At 36.4% G+C, this 17490-nt stretch overlaps 1 protein-coding gene across 1 annotated transcript in view; it reads left to right on the top strand.

Moving 5' to 3' along the window:
• NALCN (sodium leak channel, non-selective) overlaps positions 1-17490 on the top strand; it is a 217477-nt gene that overhangs the window by 111324 nt on the left and 88663 nt on the right. The window contains exons 11-13 of the mRNA XM_005424146.3: positions 1777-1944; positions 6411-6602; positions 14241-14378. Of these exons, the coding sequence (XP_005424203.1) occupies positions 1777-1944; positions 6411-6602; positions 14241-14378 (498 nt within the window). The remainder of the gene's footprint in view (positions 1-1776; positions 1945-6410; positions 6603-14240; positions 14379-17490) is intronic.

Raw genomic sequence — 17490 nt, 5'->3', positions numbered from 1 at the left:
AATTAATCAGATGTTATGCAAACCATTTGATACATTTTTAAGTGCCAGTGGTTTGAATTCATTTGACAAGTATGTGAAATGCAAATGATCCTGCCCACACATTTTTAGAATAAATTAAAATACACTTAACATCATATTTGTTAGTCTTGTTCTAATAGGAAGCCTATGTGCTCTGAAGTTTGTACGTGTGTATTTAAATGGCATTGTTATTCCACCTGCTCTGAGTTGAATCCCAGCTGCTTTCTAACCACTGTTTCATTATGCCTAATTCAATGGCCTTCTTCTTTTCGGACTCAGTTAGTTGTTGTGTCATTAAAAGTGAACTTTACTTTTAAGGTTTTTTTGCTAAAACATTTTTCTTGTGTCTTAGAGATTTTTATGTAAAGGAGTAGTCTCTTCAAACCTGGCTCATTGCTCTTCTAGAGCTCTTTGAGATCCCAGAACACAGGCGGTAAAACTGGCAAGATCCATTTGAGGATAAAGGCATAAATGTGTCCCTACACTGTCTGGCATAAACTTCAGTGTTTAATTTCCATCTCCACTCCTGCTGGTGACAGTTCTGTACACATAAAATACATAAAATTTTATTTAGCTATCTCACAACCTTCCTCTTTCATGTTGATAAATATATTTTTGATGGACTGCAGAGTTTAAATTTTTAAGGCAGCATCCTTAAAAATTTAAAATCCAGAGATTTTCATTGTCAGGGTCAGGATTAAAATCTTAGTCTATAACTTTTTTATCCCCTGCCAAATTCAGTAGACCTCATGCCCCACAGTCAATTAGTCTCTCATCTTAACAGATTTATAATGCTTGTCTTCAAAGGAGATTTAAGCTATATTTTCTTTATTTCTACTGCACTTTGAAAGTATTAGTGGCAATTAGATATGAACTAGTGTTATTTTAGGGTCTCTAAACCTCAATGTGTGTAAAGGGTCAGAGAGGAACATTTCTGAGTCACAGAAAAGCATTTCCATTGCATATCCTCGTTGTTGGAAAGTGTGGAAGAGAGCATCTCAGAGTATATACAGTGGTAAAATGAGAAGCAGATGAGGAAGTGTGCCTAGCCAGAAGGATTTTTGGTAATGAGAGAAGTAAGAGAAAATAAATCTTGAAGATGTACACCTATGCTTTTGTTCAAACTGAACATTATGCATTTTACTGTGCAAATATTTCAAGAAACGCCTCTGGAAGAATCCCAAAGTCATTCCCTGCAAGTAGATTTCTTCCCCTGTAACTTCCCACCATGTCCAAGTTCTTTAACATCATTATGAAAATTAACTAATTCTGGAATGACTTTGAATTTCCTCTCCTTTTAAAATTTGTTTTAGGTGCTTAAAAATCATTACCTCTTTTCTACCTGTTTGAGTTGTCATATTACTATGGATGTTTTAGAAAATTGTAGTAGTAATTTTCAAACTTTGGTGTCTTTCTTAGATCTCTTGAAATTCTTCAGAAATCTCGTACATGTTGATTCATATTTTGAAAAAGTCATGCCATCATATTTTCTTTTTTATATATATAAAGTGAAAGATCATCTGGATGGATTTATTACTTCATGCTTTCCAAATCATGAAATCTACCTGTGTTGAGTCTGGAAAATTCTATGAAGTGAAATCTATAATTGTTTATTCTGTTTAGAACATGATTGGTTTTGTTAAATATTATGAAGATTTTATTTTTGCCATACAAAGCCCAGATAGACATCATGACATAGAAACTTCTAATTTAACTCAGTGTTTTGATTGCATCTTTCTTATTTTTTCATCCATCTAGGTTGCTTTTACAGTTCTGTTTGATTTAGAAGCTCTTCTGAAGATCTGGTGTTTGGGCTTCACAGGATACATCAGCTCATCTCTCCACAAGTTTGAGTTGCTGCTTGTAATTGGAACCACTCTCCATATTTATCCAGACCTCTATCACTCTCAATTTACATATTTTCAGGTATGATCAGCTACTTTTACTTTTTACCCTATATACCAAATTAAAACGTTACCCATCCACATTTCACACAAATTTCAATTTTCTCACAGTATTGACTGATTTTGAGAATGACTTTAAAATAAAAAAAATCTCTGGTTTTAACTAAGTTCATTGGGTGGATTTAGAAAAATAGCATTTTTCCTGATTTCACTGAGAAGTCCTTTCTGTTGTCAGTAACTCCCATTTCTTACCTGAGCTGCACTGTTCAGTAAGTTCTGGTTTGTTTCTTCATTGTTCTTCACTGAGCCTTGACCTATTACACAGCTGTTTACAACATCACATTCCCATAGTGTCCACCACTACTTTCCTGGCTGCTCTCTCTGAGGCCTCAGTTCACTTGCTATTGTTTCTCCAAATCTTTATCTCTGTGGCAGTCACATGATAAGATATGTTTCTGTGGGTCTTCTGAGAAAATTTCTCCAGAATCATCCTAGACTTGGGTTTTTTAGCTCTCCAGCCATTCCTTTTCTAGATGGAGTATGAGGCTCTTCTTGCATTTTCACTTGGGGGAAGAACAGGAAAGAGAGACAAAAAAAGACTGATTAATTCTGACTTATCATTCTGACTGATTCTTCTTGTCAGCCAGCCCAACAAATTCCCCATTCACCCTCTTTCAAGTGCTTAGGGTTGATCCAGTTTTGGGAGAAAGCACTGGGATTCATTATGAGTTATATTTCACAGTGCTAAAGAAAGGGTTTTTTTAAGAATATAAATATTAAAGGATTTATATCTGCCCATTATTCAGCAAGGGGTTGGCATGGTGAATAAGTAATACTCAATAGGGGAAAATTATAAATCATGAGACAGTGTTCTGTCAATAAATGTTATAGTGACACATATTGTCAACATGAATACAGCATGGGGGAAGCAGTCTCTCCAAGTGTGGGTTGAAACATAATGGCCTTTTCAGATTTCTGCAAATGTCATCCTGTATTTTTTCTGAATGGTTCTGCAAACCTTCTCAAGAAAGCTTTCAGGATGAAAAAAATCTATTTTGTTTTCACCTGATATAATTTGAAGCCTTTTAAGTCATTATAGCTTTGATTTTGCTGTCCAAATATGTAGCATGCTGTTACTCTATGCAGCATGATGCATCTAAGGTGCTAGGAAGGATGATGTGTCAGGAGTATGCACTTGCACAGCTCCGGGAGAGTAGCTGGGAGCTCTCAGTTAAACCAGTCAGCAATTTAGTTAATAATTGGTTCATATTTATTAGGACGTAGTCCACTTATGACTGGTGGTTTCTTTGTAAGAATTTTCAGCATAAATTATGTATATTGGACTAAATGGATGACATCATCACTAACTGATGGGATTGAAAGTATGATTAAAAGGTAGGCAGATGACGGTAATAAAATAATAAGTCTTTTCTCTTTAATGGATTTAATTAGTTTAGAGGAGCAGTAATGATGGTGATGTTTTTTTTAATTACACAGTGCTAGCTTTTATGACTGATAATTTCATGATGTGATATTTTTTTTCCAAAATACATGAAAGACATGCATTTTACAAGCAGAAACACCTGCTACACTGAAAGATTTGGGTTGTATTATGCAATCCAAGTTCCCTAGGAGGTGAATGATTGGAAGGTTGCAGAATACCTTTGAAGTCAGCATGTAAGGTACACAGCATATTCTTCCACAGCTAAGTTCTGGGCAAGCTAGATAACACATTTTCAAATCAACCAAGGTCAAAATGCATTTTTCACATGACTACATCTTAATGTTAGGCATATTTCCAGGCATTTAGGTATTTGTGATGACAGCATAAATGTGTTCCTTGTCAGCCAACAAAACAGGTTACTGAAAACAGAAGTCCTTCTTGACACATTCCAGGATAGCAAGCAAGAATTATTGTTTGGGTTGTCTAGTCCTCCTTGCATACATTTCAGTTTGCATTATTCATTGGTCTATATCATTACCTTTTGCCAGCACATCACTCAGTCTTTACTACATTGGCTACTGTCCACCTCCCCACCTATCTTCCTTGCATTCACTGTGCATTCATTCAAGATGCTTTGCAGAGCCCTCTGTGAAAGACTACAGCAAAGGACTGTTATCTAGCTATATCTATAAGACATAAAATTAGTGGAGAAATAACAGATTTTGCATATTATTGTAGAGATCTGTAATGAACCAGCATAAAAGGGAGATATTTAAACAGAATTTCACCTATACTGGACTAAAGAGGTGGTATTGTATTTGCGCTTGGGGAAAATACTGCTGAGTCATTTTCTGAATAACTGTCATCCCTTGCAGGAGATGCAGACATTATTTGTAAGAGAGCTATGGTTCCTTTTTTGTATTATTAATTTTGATTTGTTTTTAATATATTTTTTATATTTAATCCAAATAGTGCATCTTCTACAACTCCTAAATATAATACAATTTGCAATCCAATTACACAAAATGCATAAATTCATTAGAATGTACTTTTGCTAGATTCAATTTGTTACCTAATGAAAACAAATGAAGAAACCAAATAGTATCAATAAGATTAGTGTGTGGCTTAAAGGTCAATTAAAGTTCCCCAAAGAAAGGGGAAAAAAGTAAGCCAGATAATTGAGTTTATCTAAAACACCACTTGGAATACCAACTAGTATGAAATTTTCTCCCCACTGGGGTCTGTGTTGAAACTAGTATTCATGGGAACAGAGCTAACATTTACACCATGAGTAAATCTTGTAAGCAAGAAGGCACCATGTTTACATTTTAATAGTACTTGGAAATCGCACTCATCTCACTATCTGCCTTGGTAGTCAGTTTCATGCTCTCAGATTATATGCAATGTAGTCATGATACCCATATGAAAAAAAGGACTTTATCTCACTTTGTGCTAATGGTGTGAATGTTAAGCTGTCTAGTGTACCCTCTGAATCTAGGAGTCTTGTTTGCCACTGAAGACAGTGGATGCTTATCCCATCTCACGTGAGGGCTCTGGTATGTTTGGAATAAGTTGCTCTCTTGAGTTGACTGTCTCCCACCCCCCACCTCCTTTGGTATTTAAATCTAGATGGCAAGCATATTCTACATACCTTACAAATGGGTAGGGAGATGAGCTTCATGTGAAATCCAAAGGTGTACACTATTAGCAAGCTACAGGGCTACAGCAAGCTCATTGTATAAACAACTTCTGTCATATTTTTTTTCCAAAAGCAGCACAGTAATTTTATTTGATTTGTACATAAGGTCAGACAATAATTGCACTGTAATTCCTGCTTTTCAGTTTCAATATGATTCTTGTGGAAACCCAGGTGATACCTTGAAATAGAGAGCCTTTTTCTTCCTAGGAACTGCAGAATCTCAGTTGCCCCATATGCTGCTGTCTGTTGTCTTCAGCAACTAACGTTGCTGCCACTACCTGTTGTTGATTCTGCCATTGATGTCACTGTGTCAACATCAATGGCAGAAACAGGAGAATCAGAGCTGTCAGCAGCTCTTTCAAAGTAAACTCAGCAGTGAATGGGTCAGAAGTTCCACACAAGATCAAAGTTTTGCTGCCAGCACTGAGAAGTGTCAGATATGTTAGGGGCAAACAATGCTATTGTGAGATACTGACTTTCTCTGATAGTGAGAATCATGACCCAAAATTTCCCATGTTATATATAATATGAAATAGCAAAATATGTTCATTACCAAATTTACTAGGTTATCTAGCACATAATGCCAAACAATTTTGCTTCAGGTCAGTGAAATGGAAACATGATCTGGGGAAGAAGACTTGCCAGTTCTTTATGTGAATATGTAACTTGATATAGCAAACATCATAAAATCAGAGAAATCTAAGTTAGAAGTGGCCTTTCAAAGCCATTTCATTGAGCCTGCTGCTCAAAGCAGAGCTTTCATCAAAGACTGTTCAAGACCGTGCCCATTTAGTATAAGAATGAAATTTTAACAGTGATGGTAATCAAACTGGAGCCATTTACCTAGCACTTCAGTAGATTCTTAATTGCTAAATCTAGACTGATGCACTTTGACTCCTACCTGGAGGCATTCTTTTGTTTGGTAACACACTGTAAACCTCCTTTGGTCTCTAATTTCACATTAGATGCATATTTAGTACCTGTGGTGTGTTTTGTCTATGTCTTTGTTCCCGTTGTTACCCCAAAATCAGCTTCACCCAACTGCATGTCTGTAATGACTCTTCATGATCAGTGAGTTGACTACAGCCTTGGAGACCCCTTGGGTCCTCCCATGACTGTACAATCATCCCATACCTGTATGCCTCAATGCTGCTTATGTTCCTTCCTGGTTTTGTGGTTTTAACCTAACACAAAACTTGTCATCTATTACACGTGGTGGCAACTTGATATTTATTGGTCTACAAGGCTTTAGGTCCCTTTTTGGCCATGAATGTCTGATATTTTGAAAGTTTTTGATTAATGAGATAAATAATTGATACTGTTGCATTTTTCTCTTTCTTTGCAGGTTCTTAGAGTAGTTCGTCTTATAAAGATTTCTCCTGCTTTGGAGGATTTTGTGTATAAGATCTTTGGACCAGGAAAAAAACTTGGAAGTTTGGTAGTATTTACTGCCAGCCTTTTAATTGTAATGTCAGCAATCAGTTTACAGATGTTTTGCTTTGTGGAAGAACTGGATAGATTTACAACCTTTCCAAGGGCAAGTATAAAAAGCACTGATTAATCATTGCTTGTCATTATTTTCTTATCGTGGATATTTTCTTACCATTGATGGCAGACTTGGCAGTGTTTGGTAAATGATTGGACTCAGTGATCTTAAAGGTCCTTTCCATCCTAATGATTCTGTGATTCTCTTGGGTTTAATGTGGCCAGTAGAGCTAAACATTGCACAGCCACTTGTTCAATCCTACCCCTGCAGTGGGATAGAGGAGAGAATTGGGGGCAGAAGTGGGGGGAAGTAAAATTTTTGGGCTAAGATAAAGAAATTTCAATAGGACAGAAACGGGAGACAATAATGATAGAAGAATTAGAATATACAAAATCAGTGGCTCACAGTGCCATTGCTCAGTATATGTTGGCTGATGATCGGCCAGCTTCCAGTCTGCAGCCCATAACCAGCTTTCCCCTAGTTTATGTGGTGACCATGGTGCCATATGTGATGGGATATCCCTTTGGTCATTTGGAGTTACCTGTCCTGCCCCTCATAACCTCTTGTGCACCCTCAGCTTGTTCACTGGCAGGGTGAGAGGCAGGAAAGGCCCTGACACTGTGCAAGTACTGCTCAGCACCAACTAAAACTTCACAGTATTATCAGCATAATTCTCATCATAAATCCAAAATATAGCACTGTGCCTGCTACTAGGAAGAAAATTAGTTCTATCCCACCCCAAACCTGGACAGATTCTATCATGTTTCTTATCATATTAGCAGTCTTCCTTTCCTTCTGAGAAACATGAAGCAGTTTATCTTCATATGCATAGGTTTTAAAAATTTGTATTTTCTGGGTGTAATAGTCTTCCTATAGTCCTTCTGTAGTGAAAACCATGATTCCTTGTGATAGGTATTCTATTTTTGCTGTCAAGGGAGCACAGAGAAATTTTACCCATGCACTGTGATGATGACACAGCACAGCATACAGCTTAACAGTATTCTGTCATGTAACAGGAAGAGAATTGATGTCCACAGGCATGAATATAGCCCAAGAATTTATATAAAACATGTATATACATGATTAAATCTTCCTATTATGAAAGTGGTTGTTCTTGATCTGTACAGGAATGCTTGTTTTACACAGGGTTATGAAACCTGTCTGCATTGACAAAATAAGTGTTTGCCTTTTGGGTACAAATAATGGATATTTATGGGCATTACATTAATTCAGAACAGAACATTGAAAATCAGTGGAAATTGGAGTTAATGTATTTGTTGAAGCACACTGTTCTGAATGAAAATAGTGCAATTTCTTTAATACTGGATTAGACTGAGTGTACATGGATTGATTCCAGTGACAATTTATTTGTTTCTGTCATTCCAGTTTGGTTATCCAATGTATCTATTTTAGTGGAAGTGCATTGGTTGGAACAATTAAATAACAATGAATAAGGCAGCCTCAAGGGTCATGTATTTAGCGAACAAAATTGCTAAACAACAATTTGTAATTATAAAGCTGAACTTGATCTATGGGAAGCTGGCCATCCAATGTGGAACAAAAAATGCCTACCCGCAGAGAATAATGCAACACCATGCTTTCTATTTTGGAAAACATGCTTAGAAAAGCAGCCACTAGAATTAGATATGCAGTATCATTCATTAAATGCTAAAGAAAGAAAAATAAAATAAAACTTAAGCTTGCCTAATAAAGTCAGGTCTCTAAATCAAGTGATATTGCCACCATATTTTATTCTCAATTCCCATGTACAACTTCTGAAAAAAACTGCAGGTTTCAAATTGCCATGGAATTTTGTTTTCCAATTATTTTATTATTTATTCAAAATTTCAGTGGAAGTCCTGAAAGAATAATTGTAGTATGATCAAAATAAGACAGGATTGCAATCATCTTCACATTTTAACTAGATAAATTGATGTAAGTACCTGAGAAAGATCCACTTGCAATGAAAAATGGCCAATTTATATCAATACATAAGTAAAGTTTTGGATTATTTTGAGCATTTCAATCTGCTGCCATTTAAACTTCAATAAGGGCTTCTAGCATATTGAATTTTAACAGGTATATGTAAATACTAAATATGCATTTTAAGAGTGAGAAAATATTTTTGCCAACAAATTATACGGTGTTTTTACAAACAGGACATGTCTTTGCCCATCTATTTTATGACTTAAGTACTGGAAAAAGAGAAGAGCTGTCAACAACAATAGAAGAGTGTTACAGCAATACTGAATTGAAATGTTTTCAATATTTTTTTCATATGATAGCCAGAAGCATGAGTCCCTCATTATTTTTTTTATGTATTCATATTCACCTTGCTATATTTGTTTCAGAAGCGTAAAATTTACAGTATGTGGTTTCTTTTTGTAGTTTTATAGTGAAGCATCTCTTATTAGGTTAAAAGTCAGTGAAAATTTTGTACTCAAAATTGTGATTGATGGAGTGAAATGCTGGCATCCCTCTGAAGGAGTGTGTCTTCCTAGCAAAGTCTGGGACTTCTCCAATTTTCTTCCCTGAAGAAAAATCACTGAATCAGTTCACAATAAGACAATTCTAATTATTTTCAAAACATGACTGAAGACATGCTATATAACATATGAGATGATATTAAGTCTGCAATACCAGAATTTGCTAAGATAAATTATTAGGAGCTTACCCTCAAAGAAGAGCAATCTTTAAATAGCCAGGATTGTTGCTGCGAGTTTTTCAGTTAAAAATACAGAGGACAAGCATGATAACAAAAATGGTGACACTAAAGGCTAAATTTTGAGTTTCTACATTAAAGTGCTTTCTACATTGAAAAAGACAAAACCTAAAATCATTTTGAAACTAAGTGCTTTATAAGAAGGCACAGTATGGGTTTTGGAACAAATAGACCTCCTCCTTTTGCTAATGCCTCTAAATTGCATGTTTTCACATGGTTTCCTGATGAAAATCAATAGGCACAAGCTCACTGTTGCCATAGCTACTAATTTCACCCTTCTTTTGGCCATTACAACTTGCCAAATGGACTGGCTTTCTCTCTAATGCTAAGCACAAAAATATAGATGTTTGCTTTACTGTTTTTAACCATCTGCTATCTCTTATTTTTGCATGTCTTCTTGGGCTGCACATATTGAGCCATGAGGAAGGATGGGGTGGCGGGGCCCCCTGAAGAACACATAGGTGTAAGGTGGCTGCTAAGAAATTTCACTGTATGGAGAACAAAACACATTGTTAGTGTCTCTGACTTCCATGCCCTGGTTTCTTTTGAAGTTTGCAGCCTTGTGCTGACTGCTCTGTCTCAATTTACAAAGTTGGGAATGCTGCCCTTCTTTTAAATGGGTCAACACAAGATGAAAGTTGGGCCCAACTAATCCCAATAACAATTCCCCAGTTTTGACAAAAGCTAGTGGCTCCTAGTCTTGACCTTGGAAAGAGTTCATGATGTGAGATATTAGTTCAACCTTAGCAACACCCATTAAAAAAGATGAACAATGCAGTCTTAATTGTCTGATTCAGTTAAAATCTCAGTATCACTGCCACATTTTTAAAGGATGGCTACTCTTCTTTAGGGCATTACTGAGCCCTCATGACTGTGTCAGGAGGAAAACGTGTTTTTGCTGGTAGAAGGATGTTACAGCAATGTCCTAAATCCCATTAACTTAATTTGCAGAAGCAATCCCTATGATTGTAGAACTGCTTCCATGAATTAGGCCAGTGGAATTTGGTCCCTAAAGTTTTGTGGGCAAGCACCAGTTACAAGACAAGTACATTATAACTGTAAGTAGTAATTTGTGTGGCGCCACCCCTGTAACAGTTGGACAAGATGTCAGAAATGGCACTTTGGCTCATATATTCTACCAAACCTTTGCCAATCTTACACTATAAATAAAAAGGTAGTTTGACTTCCATCATCAAAACAGCTCATTAAGTAATAGGGCATAAATACTCAAAGAAATTGACAGTCTTTTCTATAACACGAATTAATTCAGAAAATCACCATTTGCATAAATTTCTAAGTCTCGTCTTCACAGATGTTGATTCTGTCAGCTAGTTGCATTTCAAATTAATTTTAAAATAAACAGTGGGAGGTACACCTTTCAGCTAAAAATAACTTGCTCCAAAGATTGCTGAGTGCAAAGCACATATTCATTGTGCACTGCCTTATTTACTTAAAACTAATGTTTTGAATTATACTGGAATTTAATATCATAACAAAATGCTTAAATTACATTGAAAGGCCATTTTATAAAACTATATGCTTTACTGACAACTGGTTTTGATGGAAGATTAGATTTTTTGATATTAAATTAATATCTTCTCCACATTAATTAATTGTGTTAATGATGAGTCCACAATATAGTACTGAAGGTATTTTTATAACTTGAAGAATTAAGTAGAATATATATTTTTTAAAAGCAGTAAACTGTGGTAATTAAGTGTGATTCAGAAGGAAGGAAGGATTCTGCACTAGTTCAGTTGTCCAGTCCCTCAGGTGTTTTTAAAGCCAGCAGTGGGGAGTGTTGTTTAATGTAGTGCCCACCTTATACTTCAGCAAGGAGTGCCCCACCAATCAGATACAATGGCCACTGGCTCTGAGTGCAGGCAGTGACAGCTGCCTGGTTTAGCTTCAGCTCCCCATCACAAAGGGAATCTGGGACATGAGAAGCAGGGCTGAGCACTGATGGGGTCCTTGTCTTCTTCACCCTAAAGCACCCCTGGCAGATCTGACAGAGGCTGAATTTTCTGCTTGTTTCATGCATGCTCAGCTGGCTACAAAAGGCCTTTCCTAGATAAAGATCCCAAATGTTTCTTTGTGTGTCTTGCATGAGGAGCAAATGACTCTCTAATAAGGAAAAGAGTTGGTAAAAGTTTGTAATTTTGCACAGTGTAGATTCTGTGCACATGGCTGGGAGGGGACACTCATTTGAAGGGTGGATGTGGCTGCAGATTGGCAATGTGCTGGTTAAGGACAAGATTACTGTCAGAAACATAAAGCAGAGGGCACTGTGGAAATGTCAGCCCTTGTGCTTGGCCTCTCCAAATACTTGACATACCAAAGACTTTAACCACCCTAAAGAATTTACAGAAAAGTAGTTGCCAGCATTTTTCTTTGCTACTTCTAGTTCATGGTAGCCTTTGTCCTCTGTGGGATCTGCATGCTCAAAAGAAAGCCTGGGACTTTTCATTTGGTCAGGATGTTTCTGGTGTAGAAATTAAAGTCTGATGTTTAACTTCTCTCTGAACACGTGTGATTTCTCATTTGGATGCCTTGGTCTGCTCCATGTTCATCTCAGCTTCACTTCTTGTAATTTGGACTTGTAGGTTTAAGCATCTCTGAAAATTTGATTAGTGTGAGTTCATTCTGAAAAGCAACTGTAAAAACAACACTCAAACTTCTTGGTCTTAACCTAGCAGGGTGTTTGTGCTTCTGTCTGCTTCAGAGTGCCACAGAACACAGCAGCAAGAAGAAAACAAGTTGGACTTTGATGAGGGGCTTTTATGTGTGACTCAGCAGGCAAATGACTTATAAAACCCTCAGCAGCTAAATGTTTGTGAACCCTGTAACAGAGTAAAAATTAGTAGTTCTTCCTCCAAAAATGACCTAGAGGCAGCATGATTCAGTTTCTGCACTTTAAGATATGTGTTATTTAAACCAGCAGAGGAGAAAAAGCTTTACTGCTAGGATCTTTATCTGTGGTCAGTGAAAGAATGGACAGGCAGTATCAGAGGTCTTCTGATACTGCTTAGTACCTTCTGCCACTTCTTTCCTGCTTCCAGTGAACTTTCTCCAGGGTAATCCCTGGGTACAGACATGGAAATTCTCCTCTCACACTGGGCACTCCAAAAAGGCAGTGTCTTTTATGCAGTGCCTGTATAACAAGATGCACTGGATTATCCCTGCCTTACCCAGCCCGTTACTCCATCTCAGAATGTTTTGTAACTGCAGGCCCTCCTTTCCAATTTTAAGCAGATAGCCCTTGATATAGACTGGATTTCACGATACAGAAATAGCATATAGCAAGTCACGCCACATCCTCCTTCATGTCACCAAACATTAATGATTGTTAGCCATAGGGATCTCTCAGAGATCCAAAACCAAGTGCTGTGTGCATGCACATGGACAGACTTCTCTAGAGTAAATTTTCTTTTACTGCAGGTGAGAAGTCACAATCTGGAGTGGACTCCCCTAAGGGTGGGGATATAAGTATAACCTTAATGGTTTGGTTTAAAAGAAACATTGGAAGAAACATCTTAGAGAAATCAGTGTTTTGTTTGAAAAACTTGATAAACTTGATAAAGAGCCCAAGCAAAGTATTTTCCTGTGGTTTATAATAATAACAATATAAATTTGACGTCTCCCACGCAGTTATTTTTGCCAGCAACTTTAAAAATTAGAACCATTTTATTGTTTCCCAACCACGTAAGTTTGTATAGCTACATGTTTTCAGCTTTTCCAGCACAAGTTTTGGCCCAGGGTAAGTTGCAGTGAAGGGCTGTCTGGATACTGTTTTCTCACAGGTTTGACAAGAAGAATCCTTTTCTCTTTGTGCCATCACATTAATGTGTTAATGTGTTAATCTGCTGCTGCTGGGCACACTGAGCACAGATCTAATACATCCTTGTAACTGTGTTAACATTTTGAATTCTAGGAATCCTGTTAGCTGTAGCTGCATTGTTGTTTTGAGTTTCTAACACTTTTTTATTTTGCATAAACTTCAGTAAGATACCAACTTTGATCCTTACTGTTTGGAAAGAGAATACTTTCAATGTCAGGCAAAAGAAAAAGAAACTTGTGCAATAGTTTGGCCTCATTTACACAGTTGAAACTGTCAAGATATTTCACTTTGATACTGTACTCAAACTTCTGTTTCCTAGGCAGTGTGCATTCCTCAATGTCTGTGTAGGACGTACATCATGCTGTTACACATTGCCCATGATGAATTCAATTGTGGTTGGTGCTGTAGGCTCAGCTGGGGTTACAAAGGTGTCTGGGTTCTAGGCTTATCTAATTTCATATGTTCCTATCACTGAATAAATAAATTGTTCGAAACATTCCCATTATTTCCTCTATTTTTGACATATATACCTAGCCTCAATGAGTTTGAAAATGTTGCAGGAGTAGTTCCACAAAAAATGCTATTTACAAAATATAGAGGAAAAATCTGACAGGCTGAATCAAGTGCAGGTGCAGAGAGCTTGCCATGTGTTGGTTAGTCTTGTCTGTGGAGTCCTCAAATGCTTCTGCTATTAAGATAACATAATTTGTGGTCGCATTTAATTATAACACTTTATTATAGGTATATTTCGAGAGAGGAGACATAGAAGAGAAAGCATAGTCAAAAATAGCAATACAGTATAATATTCAAAATAATAATTTCTTATGCTCAGGATATTTATCCTATTTTTTTCAGCCATGAAGGAAACCAAAAGGTTCTTTGTGTGTGCTAATGAAGCTAGGACTGTGTTAACAATTGAAGATTACAGTTCTATCAAAGATCAAACTATTTATTTCTCCTTTAGCTCATGAGTAGTCTTTTACTTGGCTTTAAAAGTTAAACTCATTTCTAATGTTTAAAAAAGCAAACCAAAAGAGGTATGCATCCCTGTTAAATTAGTTTTAGGAATGTGTCAATAAAACCATATTAGTATAATTCATTAATATGTTTGCAATTCTATTTCTTGCAGGCATTCATGTCAATGTTTCAGATTCTCACACAGGAGGGATGGGTGGATGTTATGGATCAGACACTGAATGCTGTAGGACATATGTGGGCACCAGTAGTTGCTATTTATTTTATACTATATCATCTTTTTGCTACTCTGGTAAGTTTTCACTCACAAATGTGTTGTGAATCATTTAATTTTGAATTACTCTCATAGCTCTTATGCTACTTATTATTCTCAGCTAGTTAAAACTAATTGTGATGCTCATTTTTAGCATAGGCAGCTTTTAGTTCGCGGATGTGGTAGAATAAATTTACCCTTCAGCCATGTGACATGAGGTGGTGGCCTTTGTTCTGATGTGAGGTGTTGTTCTTCTTAGATCCAAGTCACACTGCCAGACTAACAATATAATTGTTATCTGCCTTGTACCTTCACAGCTCTAATGATTTCAGAGCTAAGTGATTTTATTTGTCATGTAGAACTGGTCCCCTCAGCTTTCATTGCATTCTCTTGGCAACAGCCAAGAGAAGTGTAAATTAAAGTGTCAATTAAAGTGAGAAGTGTAAAACCTTATGATATAAACCCTTAACTAGTCATCCCTTCTGTCCTGTTGCCTGATACAAAATCAATGCATGGAAAATTTATGATATAGTATATCAAGTAATAAATGATAAAAACTAATACAGCAGTTCCTGCATGCAAACAGAGACATGGATTATATAAAAAAAACAAAAAACAACTTTTTTTTCTGCATGTATTTCATGTGCGATTATTACATTCTTTCATAGAGAAAATGGGAAGGAAAAATCTCCTTGATTACCCTCCATCAATAAGGGCTTGTAACTTTATTTTGATACCACACAGAGAAAATACCACAATCAGGAAAATAATCACTTTATGCACCCTTAATTCACTCCTACTATGCTCATTTTTTATTTTCCATTCACTTAGTCTTAATTTCACTTTTTTCATTCCATTTTCTTTCTTTGCTCAGATGTCCACTTACATAAGGTACTAAGTGTATTTCTACAATCTCCACCAGCTTCTATTTACTTCTTTTACTTTACACTTCATCCCATTTCACTTCTAAAGACTGAATAGTTGGACTACAATTGTGGGTGCAATGGATTCCTTCATATGGATGGAAAACTTGACCACTTTATAAATGGCAATAAAGTGCATTTTCTACTCTTAGAGCTGCTTAATCACATCAAAGGATAAACCAAACAAATGTATGTATCAGAAGATATATAGGATGTGTAATTTGCTCACAAGGGTTGGAAAATGCAACTTTTCATGATGGAGTGATCATTTAAACTTGGGAATTGAGGTTATAAAGTAAAAGAAAAGTTAGTTTTTGGTCATAGATTTGAAAGCAGTTACTGGTAAGAGAATCTTATTGATGTTTTTTTGATTCTTCATCAAGAATATTTTCTAATCAGTAATTCATTTTTACTTCTTAGATGAGTATTAAGCAAGTCCATAAAGTAAAATTGTGTCGAGTGACCTCTCTGCTAAAAATTCACATCTTAATTGAGAAATAATTTAGCTCTGAAAGCAATGTTAGTATTCTGTTTTATGTTCCTTATTTTGAAACAATCATCTGGGACTTCTCTATTTGTTTACTGAAAGCACTGATTTTGCTAGGAGTGAAGTCACTTTTCTATGCACCATCCTCAGTCCTTTTGCAGGGAATTTGCATTTAAATACACAGTCCTTGCTTTGCTCCATAAGGGTACACTTTTGTTCTCATTCACCTATGCAAATTCTACATGAATGAAAAAACCCTGCAAAAACAACTTTGCAGAATTATCTGGGTTTATGAAATTTTGGTTTCAATTCTAAGATCTTCCTCAGACCTTGGAAGGGAAAACTGTGTAGGACAGAGTTTTCTGTAGCAAAAGAAATTTAAAACAAAATAACATGGAACTGGTAAGGGAGCATGAAAATGGTTGGGCTGCTACTTAAACCAAAAAGAAGCATTCTAAGAATAAACAGCCATCAGAGAATAACAAGAGTAAAGTCAAATGAAGAAATTACTTTCACCAACCAGAAAAGGGGGGACAATTAGAATTGAGAATGATAATTGCAGGCATTTGGCATAGCAGACTGTAGAGACTTGGAAAGAAATTAATGTTTCACATAAGAAGGCAAAGAAAAATTGAAGCCCAAAAAAGACTCACTCTCTTGGAAACAAGGACTGTAATTAGTTGAGATGGTGGCAGAGGAAGTTAAACAAATAACAAGTTTGCATTTAAGTTTTCTTTTGTGGTACATTTTCTTTGGTTCTTGTTGGAAAAAAGCAAAAAGGGAGTTAATGAAAGTCTTGCCTTGATACATATCAGTGCATGAATCAGCAAGACTGTAAGGGATGATATATTTAATGAGTGCTGTACTTCTTTTTTGCATGGAACTGAACTTCCTTAACTGTTATGCTTTGAGCAGCATGTACTGAATATCATAGAATGAACAGGATATCTAAAGAAGCAAACCACCATACTGTAAAATCTTAACAGAATTATAGCAAAATTCTTCATTAGCAACTAGGGATCAAAGTAGTTTTCATAAATGCTTGTTAGTCAAAAGGAATGACAAAAGTCAGAGGGTCCACAAACAATCAGAAAGTTCCACTTGGCATGGAAATTAGTATGTTAGTCTGTGACCTACTATATAAGCACATGGCAGTGGGTTTTGGATAATGGAGTAAGGTGAAAGGTAAAAGAGACATTAAAGAGGTATAGATGAATTAAAGACAGAAAGAGAGACAGAAAAAGAGAGCAAAAGTGATCATTAGTGCTGCTTCCAGCGTTCATCCAGCTGGGGGGATGCTGAGCCTGGTTTCAGCATTGTTCCAGCAGCATCAGTCTAGATCATGAGATAGCCAGGATCCTGGGGGTGACTTTCTAGTGAGTGTTGATCCATCTGTGTCAGTGTGGCCACTGGGATGTTCAGGGTACTGGAGGGTACTACCTGGGATTCTTCTAATCCCAGCTAAAGCCAGCTTCTTGTTAAAAGAACTTTTTTTTTCTGAGCACTGACATTTTTTTAATTTATGGGCCAGAGTCCTTCCTATGTCTTCTGTACTTTTATAGTTTATGGAGGAAAAGAAAATCCTGCCTTGGAATAAGATCCACTCAACTTAGATGCAGTTTAAGTTCCAAACTCCTTGTCTGGTATATTAAGGCACTTAAATTTCATCTTCTGTATAGGTAGGGAATAAATTTCCAGTGTGACAGGCAAACTTACACTTCATTTACAAGTAGTAGTGGAA

The sequence above is a fragment of the Geospiza fortis genome, unplaced genomic scaffold, assembly GCF_000277835.1.
Source record: "Geospiza fortis unplaced genomic scaffold, GeoFor_1.0 scaffold84, whole genome shotgun sequence".
Classification (NCBI taxonomy): Eukaryota; Metazoa; Chordata; class Aves; order Passeriformes; family Thraupidae; genus Geospiza; species Geospiza fortis.
Note: the sequence above shows the minus strand (reverse complement) of the source record. Positions and strands in the feature narration are given on the sequence as shown.